The sequence below is a fragment of the Salmo trutta genome, chromosome 31 (genome assembly GCF_901001165.1).
Source record: "Salmo trutta chromosome 31, fSalTru1.1, whole genome shotgun sequence".
Classification (NCBI taxonomy): domain Eukaryota; kingdom Metazoa; phylum Chordata; class Actinopteri; order Salmoniformes; family Salmonidae; genus Salmo; species Salmo trutta.
Genome location: NC_042987.1, coordinates 43,581,546 through 43,604,819, shown reverse-complemented (window position 1 = coordinate 43,604,819; position 23,274 = coordinate 43,581,546). Strand labels below are relative to the sequence as shown.

At 41.9% G+C, this 23,274-nt stretch overlaps 1 protein-coding gene across 1 annotated transcript in view; it reads right to left on the bottom strand.

Moving 5' to 3' along the window:
- Positions 1-16,236: 16,236 nt before the first annotated feature.
- The window catches only part of LOC115170247 (macrophage mannose receptor 1-like), a 70,561-nt gene continuing 63,523 nt past the window's right edge, over positions 16,237-23,274 (bottom strand). The window contains exons 24-29 of the mRNA XM_029726643.1: positions 21,527-21,562; positions 21,247-21,340; positions 20,866-21,098; positions 17,894-18,064; positions 17,199-17,315; positions 16,237-16,360 (exon numbers count right to left, since the gene is read on the bottom strand). Of these exons, the coding sequence (XP_029582503.1) occupies positions 17,301-17,315; positions 17,894-18,064; positions 20,866-21,098; positions 21,247-21,340; positions 21,527-21,562 (549 nt within the window). The 3' untranslated portion in view covers positions 16,237-16,360; positions 17,199-17,300. The remainder of the gene's footprint in view (positions 16,361-17,198; positions 17,316-17,893; positions 18,065-20,865; positions 21,099-21,246; positions 21,341-21,526; positions 21,563-23,274) is intronic.

The following is a 23,274-nucleotide window of genomic DNA, read 5'->3' as shown; positions in this document are numbered from 1 at the left end:
TAAAATATACTGTTGATGTACTATATGTAACCTGTAAAATATAAAATATACTGTCTGATTGTTAGTATTGTAGTTATATGTAACCTGTAAAGTATAAAATATACTGTCTGATGTAGTTATATGTAACCTGTAAAATATAAAATATACTGTCTTGATGTAGTTATATGTAACCTGTAAAATATAAAATATACTGTCTGATGTAGTTATAGTAACCTGTAAAATATAAAATATACTGTCTGCTGTAGTTATATGTAACCTGTAAAATATAAAATGTACTGTCTGATGTAGTATCTGTAACCTGTAAAATATAAAATATACTGTCTTGATTGTAGTTATATGTACCTGTAAAATATGCTGTCTGATGTAGTTGTATGTAACCTGTAAAATATAAAATATACTGTCTGATGTAGTTATATGTAACCTGTAAAATATAAAATATACTGTCTGATGTAGTTATATGTAACCTGTAAAATATACTGTCTGATGTAGTTATATTGTAACCTGTAAAATATTAAAATATACTGTTTCTGATTGTAGTTATATGTAACCTGTAAAGTATAAAATATTACTGTCTGATGTAGTTATATGTAACCTGTAAAATATAAAATATACTGTCTGATGTAGTTATATGTAACCTGTAAAATATAAATATACTGTCTGATGTAGTTATATGTAACCTGTAAAATATAAAATATACTGTCTGATGTAGTTATATGTAACCTGTAAAATATAAAATATACCGTCTGATGTAGTTATATGTAACCTGTAAAATATAAAATATACTGTCTGATGTAGTTATATGTAACCTGTAAAATATACTGTCTGATGTAGTTATATGTAACCTGTAAAGTATAAAATATACTGTCTGATGTAGTTATATGTAACCTGTAAAGTATAAAATATACTGTCTGATGTAGTAATATGTAACCTGTAAAGTATAAAATATACTGTCTGGATGTAGTTATATGTAACCTGTAAAGTATAAAATATACTGTCTGATGTAATTATATGTAACCTGTAAAATATAAATTATGTTGTCTGATGTAGTGTAGTATGTAACCTGTTAAAATATAAAATATACTGTCTGATGTAATTAAATGTACCCTGTAAAGTATAAATATACTGTCTGATGTAGTTATATGTAAACTGTAAAATATAAAATATACTGTCTGATGTAGTTATATGTAACCTGTAAAATATAAATATACTGTCTGATGTAGTTATATGTAACCTGTAAAATATAAAATATACTGTCTGATGTAATTAAATGTGACCTGTAAAGTATAAAATATACTGTCTGATGTAGTTATATGTAACCTGGTAAAATATAAAATATACCGTCTGATGTAGTTATATGTAACCTGTAAAATATAAAATATACTGTCTGATGTAGTTATATGTAACCTGTAACGTATAAAATATACTGTCTGATGTAATTATATGTAACCTGTAAAATATAAATTATATTGTCTGATGTAGTTATATGTAACCTGGTAAAATATAAAATATACTGTCTGATGTAATTAAATGTAACCTGTAAAGTATAAAAATACTGTCTGATGTAGTATATGTAACCTGTAAAATATAAAATATACTGTCTGATGTAGTTATATGTAACCTGTAAAATATAAAATATACTGTCTGATGTAGTTATATGTAACCTGTAAAATCTAAAATATACTGTCTGATGTGAACTAAATGGACCTGTAAAGTATAAAATATACTGTCTGATGTAGTTATATGTAACCTGTAAAATATAAACTATACCGTCTGATTGTAGTATATGTAACCTGTAAAATATAAAAATATACTGTCTGATGTAGTTATATGTAACCTGTAAAGTATAAAATATACTGTCTGATGTAGTTATATGTAACCTGTAAAGTATAAAATATACTGTCTGATGTAATTATATGTAACCTGTAAAATATAAATTATATTGTCTGATGTAGTTATATGTAACCTGTAAAATATAAAATATACTGTCTGATGTAGTTATATGTAAGCTGTAAAATATAAAATATACTGTCTGATGTAATTAAATGTAACTGTAAAGTATAAAATATACTGTCTGATGTAGTATATGTAACCTGTAAAATATAAAATATACTGTCTGATGTAGTTATATGTAACCTGTAAATATAAAATATTACTGTCGATGTAGTTATAGTATCCTGTAAATATAAAATATACTGTCTGATGTAATTAAAGTGACCTGTAAAGTATAAAATATACTGTCTGATGTAGTTATATGTAACCTGTAAATATAAAAATATACTGTCTGATGTAGTTATATGTAACCTGTAAAATACTGTCTGATGTAGTTTTATGTAACCTGTAAAATATAAAATATACTGTCTGATGTAGTTATATGTAACCTGTAAAATATAAAATTATACTGTCTGATGTAGTTATATGTAACCTTGTAAATATACTGTCTGATTGTAGTTATATGTAACCTGTAAAATATAAAATATACTGTCTGATGTAGTTATATGTAACCTGTAAAGTATAAAATATACTGTCTGATGTAGTTATATGTAACCTGTAAAATATAAAATTACTGTCTGATGTAGTTATATGTAACCTGTAAAATATAAATATACTGTCTGATGTAGTTATATGTAACCTGTAAAATATAAAAATATACTGTCTGATGTAGTTATATGTAACCTGAAAATATACTGTTCTGATGTAGTTATATGTAACCTGTAAAATATAAAATATACTGTCTGATGTAGTTATATGTAACCTGTAAAGTATAAAATATACTGTCTGATGTAGTTTAGTGAACCTGTAAATATAAAGTATACTGTCTGATGTAGTTATATGTAACCTGTAAAATATAAAATGTACTGTCTGATGTAGTTATATGTAACCTGTAACAATATAAAATATTACTGTCTGATGTAGTTATATGTAACCTGTAAAATATAAAATGTACTGTCTGATGTAGTTATATGTAACCTGTAAAATATAAAATATACTGTCTGATGTAGTTATATGTAACCTGTAAAATATACTGTCTGATGTAGTTATATGTACCCGGTTAAAACTAAAATATACTGTCTGATGTAGTTATATGTAACCTGTAAATATAAATATACTGTCTGATGTAGTTATATGTAACCTGTAAAATATACTGTCTGATGTAGTTATATGTAACCTGTAAAATATAAAATATACTGTCTGATGTAGTTATATGTAACCTGTAAAGAATAAAATATACTGTCTGATGTAGTTATATGTAACCTGTAAAATATAAAATATACTGTCTGATGTAGTTATATGTAACCTGTAAAATATAAAATATACTGTCTGATGTAGTTATATGTAACCTGTAAAATATACTGTCTGATGTAGTTATATGTAATCTGTAAAATGTAAAATATACTGTCTGATGTAGTTATATGTAACCTGTAAAATATACTGTCTGATGTAGTTATATGTAACCTGTAAAATATAAATATACTGTCTGATGTAGATATATGTAACCTGTGAAGTATAAAATATACTGTCTGATGTAGTTATATGTAACCTGTAAAATATAAAATATACTGTCTGATGTAGTTATATGTAACCTGTAAAATATAAAATATACTGTCTGATGTAGTTATATGTAACCTGTAAAGTATAAAATATACTGTCTGATGTAGTTATATGTAATCTGTAAAATATAAAATATACTGTCTGATGTAGTTATATGTAACCTGCTTCTTTTGAAGTGTGTTGAGACTTGGTCCATTTTGTCCAAAATCCATTTTACAATCCTAAACAATGAGAACGTTGTGATTGTAATCCCGTACCTCTTTGGGTCCTTGAGCAGGGGCCGTCCGTTGTACCAGAGATGATCCAGCGACTCCGAGGCCCCGTGTCTCTGGACAGCACCAGATCATTGTTGTCGTTGACGTGGAGGTACAGAGTCTGTCCTTTCAGGGTGAGCAGTGTGTTGTTACTACACTCCCACTGCTGAAGGTGGCTCTTCTCATCACAGTCAGAATTCACCAGGGTACTACCCTCTGTCTTCCCAGAAACCCCAGCACACTTCCTAATGTTGGTGTAGTAGAGACGTCCCTCTGACACCCAGCGTGCCAGCTCCTGTCTAATGCCACTTGCTGCATTGAAGAGATTGAAGGGACCGTCTACAAAGAAACATTACAACAATCACTAAACAGCATTGAAGAGATTGAAGGGACCGTCTACGAAGAAAAATTACAACAATCACTAACCAGCATTGAAGAGATTGAAGGGACCGTCTACAAACAAAAATTACAACAATCACTAACCAGCATTGACATAATAGGCAAACATTTGAAAACTTTAATTTAACCCTCTTTCATGAGGACTTTTTAACAGTCGTAGGGCTACATAACACTGGCATAGGGCTACATAACACTGTTATAGAGCTATATAACACTGTTATAGAGCTATATAAAACTGTCATAGAGCTATATAACACTGTCATAGAGCTCCATAAAACTGTCATAGGGCTCCAAAAAACTGTCATAGGGCTCCATAACACTGTCATAGAGCTATATAACACTGTCAGAGCTATATGACACTGTCATAGAGCTATATAAAACACTGTCATAGGGCTACATAACACTGTCATAGAGCTACATAACACTGTCATAGAGCTATATAACACTGTTATAGAGCTATATAAAACACTGTCATAGGGCTACATGACACTGTTATAGAGCTATATAACACTGTCATAGAGCTATATAAAACGGTCATAGGGCTACATAACACTGTCATAGGGCTACATAACACTGTCATAGGGCTACATAACACTGTCATAGAGCTACATAAATCCTATTAAGGCCAGGCACCACACCCTCATAGGATATTATTTTTCCTTAATCAATATCACAATCAACTTTTAGCAGTTGAATGTTAACACAAATCTACTACTTTTTAGTATTAAGAAAATCTGCAGTATGCTATTAACATATGCAAATTAGGCATTCTCAATAAATATGTGCATATTTGCATATGGTGTAAATCCATTTTTCTGGACACTGGATGAAGTCAGACTAAATATTTTGTTTTTTGTTAAGACACTCCAGAACCGGACTATTTCAGAGCAGATACTGAAAGCCAACTTAAAAGATACCAAAAACAATTTAGTCCAATCAATGTTGGTAAAAATCATGTGGCAATTCCTTGGGACTGATTTCTCTGTGTGTGTGTGTGTGTGTGTGTGTGTGTGTGTGTGTGTGTGTGTGTGTGTGTTGCACAACAATGAACAAGCTAAGTTAGCTAGCTAGTTAACATCAGCTTACGAGGTTACATCCAGGCTACGTATTGAACTTCCTCTCAGGCCAGTGGAACAACATAGTAACGTATGGTTAGATCAGACTCGCTGTTTCTCTCGTTCAGGTGTTGACACAGAGAGGCGCTATTTCCCATGCTAGGATGTTTTCCCTGGGAGATACATTCAGCCACTTGTGAATTGAGTGAAAATTATGAAAACACAGAGAGACTAAAGATAAAAATGATAAAATAATGTATTTTGTATTGGTAAATTATTTGGGGAAGCGTGGCTTCCCTTGGCATCCATGAATACACGTCACTGCCCACATATACAATACAATTGTCTATAAGGTCCCTCAGTCTAGTAGTACATTTAAAGCACTGATTCAACCACAAAGACCAGGGAGGTTTTCCAATGCCTCGCAAAGAAGGGCACCTATTGGTAGATGGGTAAAAAAAAGCAGACATTGAATATCCCTTTGAGCATGGTGAAGTTATTAATTACACTTTGGATGATGTATCAATACACCCAGTCACTACAAAGATACAGGAGTCCTTCCTAACTCAGTTGCCGGAAAGGAAGGAAACCGCTCAGGGATTTCACCGTGAGCCGAATGGTGACTTGAAAACAGTTACAGAGTTTAATGGCTGTTATAGGAGAAAACTGAGGATGGATCAACAACATTGTAGTTACTCCACAATACTAACCTAAATGACAGAGTGAAAATAAGGAAGCCCGCAGAGAATAAAATATTTCAAAACATGCATCCTATTTGCAGGCACTAAAGTAATACTGCAAAATATGTGGCAAAGAAATAAATGTTTTCTCCTGAATACAAAGCGTTATGTTTGGGGTGAATTCAACACAACACATCACTGAGTACCACTCTTCATATTTTGAACCATGGGGGTGGCTGCATCATGTTATGGGTATTTTAATTTAATTTTTTTATTTAACAAGGCAAGTCATTTAAGAACAGATTCTTATTTACAATGACGGCATACCATGGCCAAACCAGTGCACCGCCCTATGGGACTCCCAATTACGGCCTGGATTTGAACCAGGGACTGTAGTGATGCCTCTTGCACTAAGATCTAGTGACTTAGACCACTGCGCCACTAGGGAGCCCACTCGGTATGCTTGTAATCGTTAAGGACTTGGCAAAACTCAGAAACTTTTTGTCCAAAAATGATGCAGAAAAATGTATCCATGCTTTTGACACTTCTAGATTACTGGAATGCTCTACTTTCCGGCTATCGGGATAAAGTACTAAATAAACTTCAGTTAGTGCTAAACACGGCTGCTAGAATCTTGACTAGACCCCCAAATTTGATCATATTACTCCAGTGCTAGCCTCTCTACACTGGCTTCCTGTTAAGGCAGATTTAAAGGTTTAACTGTTAACTTACAAAGCATTACATGGGCTTGCTCCTACCTATCTCTCCGATTTGGTCCTGCCGTATATACCTACACGTACACTACGGACACAAGACACAGGCCTCCTTACTGTACCTAGAATTTCTAAGCAAACATCTGGAGGCAGAGTTTTCTCCATGTGAGACACAGACTCTGTCTCGACCTGTAAGTCTTAACTTTTTTTTGAAGACTCATCTCTTCAGTAGGTCCTATGACTGAGTGTAGTCTGGCCCAGGGATACGAAGGTGAATGGAAAGGCACTGGAGCGATGAACCGCCCTTGTCTCTGCCTGGCTGGTTCCCCTCTCTCCACTGGAATTATTTGCCTCTGACCCTATTACGGGGGCTGACTCACTGGCTTACTAGTGTTCTTCCATGCTGTCCCTAGGAGGGGTGCATCACTTGAGTGGGTTGAGTCACTGACTCCTTGCTGTCCCCTCCTGTTTTTGACTCACTCTCTCTACCACACCTGCTGTATCTAACTCTGAATCCTGAGGTGCTGACCTGTTGCACCCTCGACAACCACTGTGATTATTTTTATTTCACCCTGCTGGTCATCTATGAACGTTTGAACATCTTGGCCATGTTCTGTTATAATCTCAACCTGGCACAGCCAGAAGAGGACTGGCCACCCCTCAGAGCCTGGTTCCTCTCTAGGTTTCTTCCTAGGTTCCTGCCTTTCTAGGGAGTGTTTTCCTAGCCACCGTGCTTCTACATCGCTTGCTGTTTGGGGTTTTAGGCTGGATTTCTGTATAGCACTTTGTGACATTGGCTGATTAAAAAGGGCTTTATAAATACATTTGATTGATGAACAACATTCCTGTTTCAGGTGTAAACTAATAACCAATGAGATAAACAACCTACCTGTTTCAGGTGTAACCTAACAACCAACGAGATAAACAACATACCTGTTTCAGGAGCCCCCAGGGTGGTTTGAATGAAGAGCATCAGTACAGTTATCATGATGGTTGTCATGGTCCCAGTAGGGTTGTGCCTGACATACAGACCTCCTACAGCAGAGTGGAGTGTTCTGTACGACTGGGTCTGCTATTTATGAACCATGAAGTTCTCTGTCACATGACATCTTTTTTTCTTCTCTATCAATGGATGTTGTTGTGACATTTCAACACTTTTCTGGTGAATGGGAGGTGCACTGACACCCTCGATCAGCCAACATTTACTCACTATGTCAGGGTTTACGATTCGCTGAAAACACTGTGGTGTTAAAAAAATATAAGTTCTGTGTATTTTAAGCGGACCACAAGTCATGAGACAATAGTCAATTTCTGGGCCCCGAATGGCATCCTATTCCGATATAGAACCCTGTGGGCCCTGGTTAAAAGTAGTGCACTACAAAGGGCCCTGGTGAAAAGTAGTGCACTACAAAGGGCCCTGGTGAAAAGTAGTGCACTACAAAGGGCCCTGGTTAAAAGTAGTGCACTACAAAGGGCCCTGGTTAAAAGTAGTGCACTACAAAGGGCCCTGGTGAAAAGTAGTGCACTACAAAGGGCCCTGGTTAAAAGTAGTGCACTACAAAGGGCCCTGGTGAAAAGTAGTGCACTACAAAGGGCCCTGGTGAAAAGTAGTGCACTACAAAGGGCCCTGGTTAAAAGTAGTGCACTACAAAGGGCCCTGGTGAAAAGTAGTGCACTACAAAGGGCCCTGGTTAAAAGTAGTGCACTACAAAGGGCCCTGGTTAAAAGTAGTGCACTACAAAGGGAATAGGGTGCCATTTAGGATTTAAATCACAAACCATTGTCTGTTCATCCCAACAGGTTAAATGGTTATTACAACAATGTAAAGTAAGCCTACGTGTCATCTCATTAGCTACAATAACCAGCACAATAGGAGCATCCCAAATGGCACTCTATATAGTGAATAATAAGGTGCCATTTGGGACGCTTTGGGACGCTTCCTATACCTGGCTAACGGCTAGCTGTCAGACTACCTGGCTAATGGCTAGCTGTCAGACTACCTGGCTAATGACTAGCTGTCAGACTATACCTGGCTAACGGCTAGCTGTCAGACTACCTAGCTAATGGCTGGCTGTCAGACTATACCTGGCTAACGGCTAGCTGTCAGACTATACCTGGCTAACGGCTAGCCGTGAGACTATACCTGGCTAACGGCTAGCTGTCAGACTATAACTGGCTAACGGCTAGCTGTCAGACTATACCTGGCTAACGGCTAGCTGTCAGACTATAACTGGCTAACGGCTAGCTGTCAGACTATACCTGGGTAACGACTAGCTGTCAGACTATACCTGGCTAACGGCTAGCTGTGAGACTGTACCTGGCTAACGGCTAGCTGTCAGACTATACCTGGCTAACAGCTAGCTGTCAGACTATACCTGGCTAACGGCTAGCTGTCAGACTACCTGGCTAACGGCTAGCTGTCAGACTATACCTGGATAACGGCTAGCTGTCAGACTATACCTGGCTAACGGCTAGCTGTCTGTTTAATAATTACCACTCTTTAAGGAACACACACTTGACCCTGACCCCAGGGAGTGAAACTAGTCTGTTATTAAAACATTTCTTGCGGACAGCTCTGATTCATCCTTGAGCACACAGAAAGAGAAGGGTGTGTGTGTTTGAGAAAGAAGAAGTGGTACCATGGGGCCCCAGGGAGCTATGGCCTCCACCACCCTGCACCCTCGAATACGGGAAGAACAGAGGGGACGTGATTCACCAGAACACAGGAATCAACTGGCTGAGTGCTAAGGAGGACAAAGACCAGCTAGGTCTACTATCCTACTGAAACCTATAGACCTACAGCTAGGTCTACTATCCTACTGGAACCTATAGACCTACAGCTAGGTCTACTATCATACTGGAACCTATCGACCTACAGCTAGGTCTACTATCCTACTGGAACCTATAGACCTACAGCTAGGTCTACTATCCTACTGGAACCTATAGACCAGCTAGGTCTACTATCCTACTGCAACCTATAGACCTACAGCTAGGTCTACTATCCTACTGGAACCTATAGACCAGCTAGGTCTACTATCCTACTGGAACCTATAGACCAGCTAGGTCTACTATCCTACTGGAACCTATAGACCTACAGCTAGGTCTACTATCCTACTGGAACCTATAGACCTACAGCTAGGTCTACTATCCTACTGGAACCTATAGACCTACAGCTAGGTCTACTATCCTACTGGAACCTATAGACCTACAGCTAGGTCTACTATCCTACTGGAACCTATAGACCTACAGCTAGGTCTACTATCCTACTGGAACCTATAGACCTACAGCTAGGTCTACTATCCTACTGGAACCTATAGACCTACAGCTAGGTCTACTATCCTACTGGAACCTATAGACCAGCTAGGTCTACTATCCTACTGGAACCTATAGACCTACAGCTAGGTCTACTATCCTACTGGAACCAATAGACCTACAGCTAGGTCTACTATCCTCATGAATCCTATAGACCAGCTAGGTCTACTATCCTACTGGAACCTGTAGACCAGCTAGGTCTACTATCCTACTGGAACCTATAGACCAGCTAGGTCTACTATCCTACTGGAACCTATAGACCAGCTAGGTCTACTATCCTACTGGAACCTATAGACCAGCTAGGTCTACTATCCTACTGGAACCTATCGACCAGCTAGGTCTACTATCCTACTGGAACCTATAGACCTACAGCTAGGTCTACTATCCTACTGGAACCTATAGACCTACAGCTAGGTCTACTATCCTACTGGAACCTATAGACCTACAGCTAGGTCTACTATCCTACTGGAACCTATAGACCAGCTAGGTCTACTATCCTACTGGAACCTATAGACCTACAGCTAGTGAAATGTGAAATGTAGGACAACAGCAATGGAAACTTCAGGACTATCAACCATCTTCTCATTTGTTTGTTATGAGTCTATATGGCTAAAGCAAAGCCAATAACACAGGATGATTAACACCAGAGCATTTGCTTCAACGGATAGAGTGATAGATAGGTACTGATTCATTGATAGAGTGATGGATTGGTACTGATTCATTGATAGAGTGATAGATTGGTAGTGATTCATTGATTGAGTGATGGATTGGTACTGATTCATTGATAGATCGGTACTGATTCATTGATAGATCGGTACTGATTCATTGATAGAGTGATGGATTGGTACTGATTCATTGATAGAGTGATAGATTGGTACTGATTCATTGATAGAGTGATAGATTGGTACTGATTCATTGATAGAGTGATAGATTGGTACTGATTCATTGATAGAGTGATGGATTGGTACTGATTCGTTGATAGAGTTGTAGATTGGTACTGATTCATTGCTTCAACACTTACGATGCACAAAGACAGAGCTACATTATCATCAAAACCACAGTTGGGCAATATTCAGGCAAACGCAATTCTAAGAACAACCAATAATACAGGGACCCCACCCACACAGCAGAGAAGTTCAGAGGAAATGCATGACGCTCTCTCATCTATCAGAATAACTTTCCTTTATGTGTCGTCTGATTTCCCACTGCATTATAGGTTGTTCTTAGAATTGTCTGCCTGAATATTGCCTAACTGTGAAATGGACGATGATGCAGCTCTGCCTTTGTGAGTCTAAAGCGTTGCAGTGGACACATAACATCAGTACTGGAGACAACATCCTGATATGAGATAGACAGTTGTTGGCTTATCATACCATTGACTAAAAAGCTTTTTTAAAAGCTAACCTGACTGATACCTTTAAGTCAGTAGGTAAAGTAGAGGACAGCAAGCCTGACTGATACCTCTAAGCCAGTAGGTAAAGTAGAGGACAGCAAGCCTGACTGATACCTCTAAGCCAGTAGTTAAAGTAGAGGACAGCTAGCCTGACTGATAGCGCTAAGTTAGCTTTGGGAAACAACATTGAGAGACTGTGTATTGGTTGGACTCCCTGAGTTGTGTATCGTTCTGGCAACGGAAAATAACCCAACCACAATATAGCCGCTACCCCAATAAAATGTTTCCTGTCAACAAAGGCATATGTATAATCTCTAAGAGCTCTTCTTCCCAGATGTAAAGTGAAATATGTCTATTGCTATCAAATCAAACAGATCAAGAGATATAATTTGCCCGTTATAGTGCCACCGTTTGGTCGATCTGAATCTGCTTGCATATGTTAATTCTTGACAGTGCTTGGAACATGTGTACCAAGTTTTGTTACAATACCAATATCCATGTCTGATTTATATGCATTTATGTGCCAGGTCACGCCTATCTGAATGTTGATTGGTCAATATTGTTTTAGGTCTGGAAAATGTTGAGGGACATTGGTCCATAGATGCTATATATCAAGTGTAGGTATTTTGGGGGTATTTTATTAGGATCCCCATTTGCTGTTGCAAAAGCAGCAGCTACTCTTCCTGGGGTTCCACACAAAACACAAAACATAATACAGAAACATCAAGACAAGAACAGCTCAAGGACAGAACTACATACATTTTTAAAAAGGCACATATCAATGCATACACAAAAACTGTCTAGGTCAACTAGGGGAGAGGCGTGTTGCTTTATCCATTTCTTGAAACCAGGTTTGCTGTGTATTTGAGATGGAAGGAAGTTCCATGCAATAAGGGCTCTATATTCTTTTTATTTAACCTTAATTTAACCAGACAAGTCAGTTAAGAACAAATTCTTATTTTCAATGACAGCCTAGGAACAATGGGTTAACTGCCTTGATCAGTGGCAGAACCATTTTTTTTCCTTGGCAGCTCAGGGATTAGATCTAGCAACCTTTTGGTTACTGGCCCAAAGCTCTAACCACTAGGCTACCTGCCACCCCAGTATATAGTACTGTACGCTTTATTTAATTTGTTCTGAATTTGGGGACTGTGAAAAGACCCTTGGTGGCATGTCTGGTGTGTTAAGTGTGTGTGTCAGAGCTGTGTGTAAATTGACTATGCAAACAATTTGGGATTTTCAACACATTAAAGGTTTCTTATAAAAAGAAGAAGTGATGCAGTCAGTCTCTCTTCAACTCTTAGCCAAGAGAGACTGACATGCATAGTATTTATATCAGCCTTCTGATTACAATGATGAGCAAAACGTGCCGCTCAGTTCTGGAACAGCTGCTGGTTAACTAGGTCTTTCCTTGCAGCACTGTACTACACAACTGGACAATAATCAAGATTAGACAAAGTTAGAGCCTGTAGACCTTGCTTTCTGGTGTTTGGTGTCAAAAAATTGTCCCTAGAATTTCTAAGCAAACGGCTGGAGGCAGGGCTTTCTCCTATAGAGCTCCATGTGAGAGATGCAGACTCAGTCTCAACCTTTAAGTCTTTACTGAAGACTTATCTCTTCAGTAGGTCCTATGATTAAGTATAGTCTGGCCCACGAAAGCTTCCGCACGTAAATATGACTTGTCCTAACCTGGGTTGGATCTTTAACCTTACTCCCCCCTTGACTCCCCCCAATCACAAAGGGATCATTGGCTGAGCCTCCATATGGTTGACCAGCTGGCTAGTGTCCACTATGCTGGGGTCGACCTCGGTGACGGGCTCCGTGTAGAGGGGGTTGTCAAAGGTACTCTGGCCTGATCTGAAGCCCAGGGGGTTGGTGAAGGAGGGCAGGGGACGGCCGGTCTTCTTGTAGAGCATTAAGGCTGTGAGGCCCATCAGACACATGGTAGCCAATACCACCACCACTGCCAGGCCTGAATACACACGCCTGTGACCTCCCTTCAGAGACACTGCAGGATCACAGGAATAAATATTACAGTATGGCTATCATTGTTTGACTGATATGACTGATTGGTTAATCGACAGAGTGGTTAATCGACAGAGTGGTTAATTGACCGAATGGTTAATCCAACAGAGTGGTTAATTGACCGAGTGGTCAATCGACAATGTGGTCAATCGACAGAGTGGTCCGATTTGGTCCTGCCGTACATACCTACACGTACGCTACGGTCACAAGACGCAGGCCTCCTAATTGTCCCTAGAATTTCTAAGCAAACAGCTGGAGGCAGGGCTTTCTCCTATAGAGCTCCATTTTTATGGAATGGTCTGCCTACCCATGAGAGAGACGCAGACTCAGTCTCAACCTTTAAGTCTTTACTGAAGACTTATCTCTTCAGTAGGTCCTATGATTAAGTATAGTCTGGCCCAGGAGTGTGAAGGTGAACGGAAAGGCTGGAGCAACGAACCGCCCTTGCTGTCTCTGCCTTGCCGGTTCCCCTCTTTCCACTGGGATTCTCTGCCTCTAACCCTATTACAGGGGCTGAGTCACTGACTTACTGGTGTTCTTCCATGCAGTTCATGGGAGGGGTGCGTCACTTGAGTGGGTTGAGTCACTGACGTGGTCTTCCTGTCTGGGTTGGCGCCCCCCCCTTGGGTTGTGCCATGGCGGAGATCTTTGTGGGCTATACTCAGCCTTGTCTTCGGACGGTAAGTTGGTGGTTGTAGACATCCCTCTAGTGGTGTGGGGGCTGTGCTTTGGCAAAGTGGGTGGGGTTATATCCTGCCTGTTTGGCCCTGTCCGGGGGTATCATCGGATGGGGCCACAGTGTCTTCTGATCCCTCCTGTCTCAGCCTCCAGTATTTATGCTGCAGTAATTTGTGTCGGGGGGCTAGGGTCAGTCTGTTACATCTGGAGTATTCTCTTGTCTTATCCGGTGTCCTGTGTGAATTTAAATATGCTCTCTCTAATTCTCTTTCTCTCTTTCTTTCTTTCTTTCTCTCGGAGGACCTGAGCCCTAGGACCATGCCTCAGGACTACCTGGCATGATGACTCCTTGCTGTCCCCAGTCCACCTGGCCATGCTGCTGCTCCAGTTCCCACTGTTCTGCCTGCGGCTACGGAACCCTGACCTGTTCACCGGACGTGCTTGTTGCACCCTCGACAACTACTATGATTATTATTATTTGACCATGCTGGTCATTTATGAACATTTTAACATCTTGACCATGTTCTGTTATAATATCCACCCGGCACAGCCAGAAGAGGACTGGCCACCCCTCATAGCCTGGTTCCTCTCTAGGTTTCTTCCTAGGTTTTTGGCCTTTCTAGGGAGTTTTTCCTAGGGAGTTTTTCCTAGCCACCGTGCTTCTTTCACATGCATTGCTTGCTGTTTGGGGTTTTAGGCTGGGTTTCTGTACAGCACTTTGAGATTTCAGCTGATATACGAAGGGCTATATAAATAAATTTGATTTGATTTGATTTGGTCAATCCACAGAGTGGTCAATCGACAGAGTGGTCAATCGACAGAGTGGTTCATTGACAGAGTGGTTCATTGACAGAGTGGTTCATTGACAGAGTGGTTCATTGACAGAGTGGCTAATTGACAGAGTGGTAATGGACTGATCATTCATTGACTGATTGATTGATTGATTGAAGGATGGATGATGGATTGACGGATGGATGGGTGGGTTGGTTGGTCGGCTCATTCATTCATGACTCACCATGTGTTGGTGGTGTTTCTGGTAGAACTGGAGGTGGAACAGAAAGGATTATTAACAAGGTATTATTAAGAGGTCTAACGCTGTCTATTTATTTGTTTATTTCACCTTTATTTAACCAGGTAAACTATCTATCTATCTACTGTCTATTATCCTAATTGCTCAAATAATTCTTCATCACAGCCTTCATTTGCTATAGTTCTATTGACATTCATTTATGCACTACACTATGGAGTGAGAAAGAAAGTTGTGTGGATATTGTAATAGATACATGGTGCTCCCCTCTCACCCTTGTCTTTCCTACAGATGTATGGTCAGTCTCACCCTCGTCTTTCCTACAGATGTATGGTCAGTCTCACCCTCGTCTTTCCTACAGATGTATGGTCAGTCTCAACCTCGTCTTTCCTACAGATGTATGTTCAGTCTCACCCTCGTCTTTCTCACAGATGTATGGTCTGTCTCACCCTCGTCTTTCTCACAGATGTATGGTCTGTCTCACCCTCGTCTTTCTCACAGATGTATGGTCAGTCTCACCTTTGGGCTTCTTGCAGATGTATGGTCAGTCTCACCCTCGTCTTTCTTACAGACGTATGGTCAGTCTCACCCTCATCTTTCTCACAGATGTATGGTCAGTCTCACCTTTGGGCTTCTTGCAGATGTTTGGTCAGTCTCACCCTCGTCTTTCCTACAGATGTATGGTCAGTCTCACCCTCGTCTTTCTTACAGATGTAAGGTCAGTCTCACCTTTGGGCTTCTTGCAGATGTATGGTCAGTCTCACCCTCGTCTTTCCTACAGATGTATGGTCAGTCTCACCCTCGTCTTTCTCACAGATGTATGGTCTGTCTCACCCTCGTCTTTCTCACAGATGTATGGTCTGTCTCACCCTCGTCTTTCTCACAGATGTATGGTCAGTCTCACCTTTGGGCTTCTTGCAGATGTATGGTCAGTCTCACCCTCGTCTTTCTTACAGATGTATGGTCAGTCTCACCCTCGTCTTTCTCACAGATGTATGGTCAGTCTCACCTCGTCTTTCTCACAGATGTATGGTCAGTCTCACCCTCGTCTTTCCTACAGATGTATGGTCAGTCTCACCCTCGTCTTTCCTACAGATGTAAGGTCAGTCTCACCTTTGGGCTTCTTGCAGATGTATGGTTTATTACCCCAACGGGCAGTGCTCCAGGTCCCATCGGAGGATAGCATATATCCATAGTCATAGGAAGAGTCCTGAGGCTGTCCCTCTGCCCAGTTAATGTAGTCCAGCACTGTTTGGTCCAGCCACTTCCACTGACCTGCAACATGGTCTGTTGTTAGTTTTGTAGTTACCTACACTCTTACAGAAAAAGGTTCTATCTAGAACCTAAAAGAGCTATTCGGCTGTTACCAGGGTCCTCCCATGGTGACGGCCGAAGAACCATTTTGGAACCCTTTTATTATAAAAGTGTAGGTGTGTTTTGTACAGGGCTATGTAGAAGAATTGGTAGTTACCTAGGTGTGTTTTGAACAGGCCTATCCAGAAGGATTGGTAGTTACCTAGGTGTGTTTTGAACAGGCCTATCTATCTAGAAGGATTGGTAGTTACCTAGGTGTGTTTTGAACAGGCGTACCTAGAAGGATAGTTAGTTACCTAGGTGTGTTTTGTAAAGGCCTATCTGGAAGGATTGGTAGTTACCTAGGTGTGTTTTGTACAGGCCTATCTAGAAGGATTGGTAGGTACCTAGGTGTGTTTTGAACAGGCCTATCTAGAAGGATTGGTAGTTACCTAGGTGTGTTTTGTACAGGCCTTTCTATCTAGAAGGATTGGTAGTTACCTAGGTGTGTTTTGAACAGGTCTATCTGGAAGGATTGGTAGTTACCTAGGTGTGTTTTGAACAGGCCTATCTAGAAGGATTGGTAGGTACCTAGGTGTGTTTTGAACAGGCCTATCTAGAAGGATTGGTAGTTACCTAGGTGTGTTTTGTACAGGCCTTTCTATCTAGAAGGATTGGTAGTTACCTAGGTGTGTTTTGAACAGGTCTATCTGGAAGGATTGGTAGTTACCTAGGTGTGTTTTGAACAGGCCTATCTAGAAGGATTGGTAGGTACCTAGGTGTGTTTTGAACAGGCCTATCTAGAAGGATTGGTAGTTACCTAGGTGTGTTTTGAACAGGCCTATCCAGAAGGAAGAGTAGCTGTCTTTCAGAAACTCCAGGTTGCTCTTTATGAAGCGGAGTTCGGCAGGATCCTCGATGCTCACCAGAGACGCCCCTTCACACACAATATTCGTATTAATGCTTCTCCATTTACTTTCTTTACGGTTTGTTCTGTCCAAAGAAGTGCAGAGTTCATGGAATACTGGATCCCAATTCCAGTTGTCTCCTTTTCTCCCTGAAGCGTTCACCATCTCACTCCACGCCAGGATGTAAAAGCATTAGATAGGTGTAACAGTCTGTGTACTACATCATTAGATAGGTGGGACACACACTGAAACACCTTTCTTCCACCAATCCAGTCAACCAGTACACACTTGGAGGAGAAGGGTTAGAGAATGGGATATGGGCCCCGTCCAAAATTGCTCCATTTTATAACGGTACCCCGCATAGGGCCTTGATCAAAAGTAGTGCACTATGTAGGGAATAGTGAAGGTGCACTAAGTACTATGCCCTTGGATCTAAGATGAAACTTGCTATCAAATCTGGCATTTTGAACCCTGAAGAGTTCTGAATGAAATGTGTTACATGGCCTCAAGTCTCGTCTCTCTCCTGCCAAGTCATCTTATCAGAAATCACGGGTATTCAATAGGGCGGCATTTTTTGACACACCCTTGGTTTTGAGGCTCCTCCTACCTTTGCGTATACAGCTGGTGGAGGCGTCGGACCACTCAATGTCGTTAATGATGAAGCTGTAGCAGTGCCCTCGGAAAGGCAACCAGGACCATGGGCTGTTCCTACCGCTGATGTCCTCCTCCTCCTGGACACATACCCCGGGGTACTGGGGCGGGGCCGTGGGCGGGACGGCTATGGGGGGAACCAACCAATAGGATTACAGCACTGCACAGGGATCCACCAATAGGATCTCCTCTCTGGAAGAAACTAGCGTATGGGATTACGGCGCTGAATAGGGACCTACAAATAGGTCTGCTGGGGTAGGAGACTGTCACACCTGGTGACTACTAACACACTGGGGTAGGTACCTGTCTCACCTGGTGACTACTAACACACTGGGGTATGTACCTGTCTCACCTGGTGACTACTAACACACTGAGGTAGGTACCTGTCTCACCTGGTGACTACTAACACACTGGGGTAGGTACCTGTCTCACCTAGTGACTACTAACACACTGGGGTAGGTACCTGTCTCACCTGGTGACTACTAACACACTGGGGTAGGTACCTGTCTCACCTGGTGACTACTAACACACTGGGGTAGGTACCTGTCTCACCTGGTGACTACTAACACACTGGGGTATGTACCTGTCTCACCTGGTGACTACTAACACACCAGGGTAGGTACCTGTCTCACCTGGTGACTACTAACACACTGGGGTAGGTACCTGTTTCACCTGAGGACTACTAACACATTGGGGTAGGTACCTGTCTCACCTGGGGACTTCTAACACACTGGGGAAGGAGCCTGTCTCACCTGGTGACTACTAACACACTGGGGTAGGTACCTGTCTCACCTGGGGACTACTAACACACTGGGGTAGGTAACTGTCTCACCTGGGGACTACTAACACACTGGGGTAGGTACCTGTCTCACCTGGGGACTACTAACACACTGGGGTAGGTAACTGTCTCACCAGGGGACTACTAACACACTGGGGTAGGTGCCTGTCTCACCTGGGGACTACTAACACACTGGGGTAGGTGACTGTCTCACCTGGTGACTACTAACACACTGGGGTAGGTACCTGTCTCACCTGGTGACTACTAACACACTGGGGTAGGTACCTGTCTCACCTGGTGACTACTAACACACTGGGGTAGGTACCTGTCTCACCTGGTGACTACTAACACACTGGGGTAGGTGACTGTCCCACCTGGTGACTACTAACACACTGGGGTAGGTGACTGTCTCACCTGGTGACTACTAACACACTGGGGTAGGTACCTGTCTCACCTGGGGACTACTAACACACTGGGGTAGGTACCTGTCTCACCTGGTGACGACTAACACACTGGGGTAGGTACCTGTCTCACCTGGTGACTACTAACACACTGGGGTAGGTACCTGTCTCAACTGGTGACTACTAACACACTGGGGTAGGTGACTGTCTCACCTGGTGACTACTAACACACTGGGGTAGGAACCTGTCTCACCTGGTGACTACTAACACACTGGGGTAGGTACCTGTCTCACCTGGGGACTACTAACACACTGGGGTAGGAGACTGTCTCACCTGGGGACTACTAACACACTGGGGTAGGTACCTGTCTCACCTGGTGACTACTAACACACTGGGGTAGGTGACTGTCCCACCTGGTGACTTCTAACACACTGGGGTAGGTACCTGTCTCACCTGGTGACTACTAACACACTGGGGTAGGTGCCTGTCTCACCTGGTGACTACTAACACACTGGGGTAGGTGCCTGTCTCACCTGGTGACTACTAACACGCTCGGGTAGGTGACTGTCTCACCTGGTGACTACTAACACACTGGGGTAGGTACCTGTCTCACCTGGTGACTACTAACACACTGGGGTAGGTACCTGTCTCACCTGGTGACTACTAACACACTGGGGTAGGTACCTGTCTTACCTGGTGACTACTAACACACTGGGGTAGGTACCTGTCTCACCAAGAGACTACTAACACACTGAGGTAGGTACCTGTCTCACCTGGTGACTACTAACACACTGGGGTGGGTGACTGTCTCACCTGGTGACTACTAACACACTGGGGTAGGAGACTGTCTCACCTGGTGACTACTAACACAGTGGGGTAGGTACCTGTCTCACCTGGTGACTACTATCACACTGTGGTAGCTACCTGTCTCACCTGGTGACTACTAACACACTGGGGTAGGTACCTGTTTCACCTGGTGACTACTAACACACTGGGGTAGGTACCTGTCTCACCTGGTGACTACTAACACACTGGGGTAGGTACCTGTCTCACCTGATGACTACTAACACACTGGGGTCAGTGACTGTCTCACCTGGTGACTACTAACATAACGGGTTCAGTGACTGTCTCACCACTACAGCTGTAAGTCAGTTTGTAGAGCATGGCGCTTCCAACTTCACTATCATGGGTTTGATTCCTGCTGGTACCTCCCATACCAAAATGTTTTCACGCATGACTGTAAGTCGCGTTGGCATAAAAACATGTTATATTACAGTACACTAGCCTTCCTGACAATCTGAACACCTAGGCTGTATCTCAGAGGAACACCGTTTTGTGGTGCTGTAGACGACCCTGTGGTTGAAACCCACCCGTATCCCCCTACAGCAGTCCCCTGACTTCTTCCCATCCACCCAGCACATTCCAAAGCCATCTGGCTCCTACAGATAACCATTAACTTCTATCAATTTAATTTATGAAGCCCTTCTTACATCAGCTGATGTCACAAAGTGCTGTATAGAAACCCAGCCTAAAACCCCAAACAGCAAGCAATGCAGATGTAGAAGCACCTTGTTACTTCTGATGTAACAACCATTCTCTATCACCCCTCAGATACTATAGTATTACTTCTGATCCATCATGTCTCTAGTATAGCAGTGTTCAAAGTTTCACCCAGAATCCAACAGTACCAATAACCTGCCTATTCTGATGAGGAGTCTGTGGCACCTGAAGATACAGCTTGTACTGTACCTCATTCCTATTGAGTCCAATCCACAGTGGTGTCTGCAGCTTCAGAGCCTGCAGCTCCAGGTAGGCTGCTGACAGTTCATCCAGGGTGCTAGCCAGCTGGCCCTCCTCAGCCTCACACTGCATCCGGGCTTCGGGCCATGTACAGTTCTGGGGCAGCACCTTGTAAGAGTCGTTGGCCAGCTTCACCCAGCCTCTAGGTAACACTGTCGGGGCCGGGACTGGGATGCCTGAGTCTAGGAGGGCAGAGCAACACTTAGTCACATTACAAATCAGAGGGCTGAGGATGGAGACGAGAAGAAGGATGAAGAAGAGGATGAGGAGGAGGAGAGAGAAAGAAGAGGAGAAAGAAAGAAGAGGAAATAGAAGAATGTCTTTGCTCACCAACTTTGCGCTGACAGATGAAGCCACATGTGTCGTTGCAGGACCTGGTTTCCCATTTTCCCAAGATGGAGGAGGAACTGGCCATCACAGCACACTGAGACAAAGATTATCAATAATGGACAACATTCACAGTCACAGACTTAATTATGTCATATAGTAGAGCTTTGAGCAAAATGTAAGGCTAACACTTTAAATAATACATTTTTAATATATTATTATATCCGATTTATTGTGTGTATTTCTCATTTGAATTGTGATAGTTTGTTTAAATGGATCTTACCTGACTAGCCCGAGAGGAAAGCATATCCATGTACCTCTACAATTTGAAAACCAAATGGTGTTTATTAAGACATTGTTCTAGAGATAGAATGAGCAAAGTAAACGACAGGGATTTAGTCAATGTGTTTCAGTATAATATGTAAACGATGGGGATTTAGTCAATGTGTTTCAATATAATATGTCAACGATGGGGATTTAGTCAATGTGTTTCAGTATAATACGTAACCGATGGGGATTTAGTCAATGTGTTTCAGTATAATATGTAAACGATGGGGATTTAGTCAAAGTGTTTCAGTATAATATGTAAACGATGGGGATTTAGTCAATGTGTTTCAGTATAATATGTAAACGATGGGGATTTAGTCAATGTGTTTCAGTATAATATGTATCTAAACATATGTACAGTAGGCGTGTCGGTGGGTGTGTGTGGATATCTGTGTTTGTGTATAAATGTGTGTATACAATATATTAAATAGTAAATGAGGATGTCTTGACAGCGTACGTCTTCACCCCCCCAGAGTTACTACTTGGTGGAAGCCCCTTAGGCAGCCATTACAGCTGTGGACCATTTCCAATAAGATTCTACCAACTTACCACAACTCTTAGCGCGACATATATCCATTGTTTTTGTCAAAACTCTTCAAGCACAGTAAATTTTGTTGGAAATCTTTGATAGACAGCAATATTCAAACTTTGTTCCTGTTTTTTTAAGCAGATTAAAGTCAGAACTGAGAGACTGTAACATTCAGGAGCATTCAACACCTACTGGAAAGCCATTCTAGTGTGTCTTTGGCATTCAAATGTGTGCAATTAGGCTTTCTTGTCCCTGGGATAGTCCCAGGCTTTCTTGTCCCTGGGTTAGTCCCAAGGTTTCATGTCCCTGGGATAGTCCCACGGTTTCTAGTCCCTTGGAGAGTCCCAGGGTTAGGGTTTCTTGTCCCTGGATAGTCCCAGGTTTTCTTGTCCCTGGGTTAGTCCCAAGGTTTCTTGTCCCTGGGATAGTCCCTGGGTTTCTTGTCCCTGGAACAGTCCCAGGCTTTCTTGTCCCTGGGATAGTCCCAGGGTTAGGGTTTCTTGTCGCTGGGATAGTCCCAGGGTTTCCTGTCATAGTCCAAGGATTTCTTGTCCCTGGGATAGTCTCAGGCTTTCTTGTTCCTGGGATAGTCCCAGGGTTTTCATATCCCTGGGATAGTCCCAGGGTTTCCTGTCATAGTCCCAGGATTTCTTGTCCCTGGGATAGTCTCAGGCTTTCTTGTTCCTGGGATAGTCCCAGGGTTTCTTGTCCCTGAGATAGTCCCAGGGTTTCTTGTCCCTGGGATAGTCCCAGGGTTTCTTGTCCCTGGGATAGTCCCAGGGTTTCTTGTGCCTGGGATAGTCCCAGGATTTCTTATCCCTGGGATATTCCCAGGGTTTCTTGTGCCTGGGATAGTCTCAGGATTTCTTGTCCCTGGGATAGTCCCAGGGTTTCTTGTCCTTGGGATAGTCCCAGGGTTTCTTGTCCCTGGGATAGTCCCAGGGTTTCTTGTACCTGGATTGTACCAGGCTTTCTTGTCCCTGGGTTAGTCCCTAGTTTCTTGTCCCTGGGTAGTCCCAGGGTTTCTTGTCCCTGGGATAGTGCAAGGTTTTCCAGTCCCTGGAATGGTCCCAGGGTTAGGGTTTCTTGTCCCTGGGATAGTCCCTGGGTTTCTTGTCCCTGGGATAATCCAAGGGTTTCTTGTCCCTGGGATAGTCCCAGGGTTTCTTATCCCT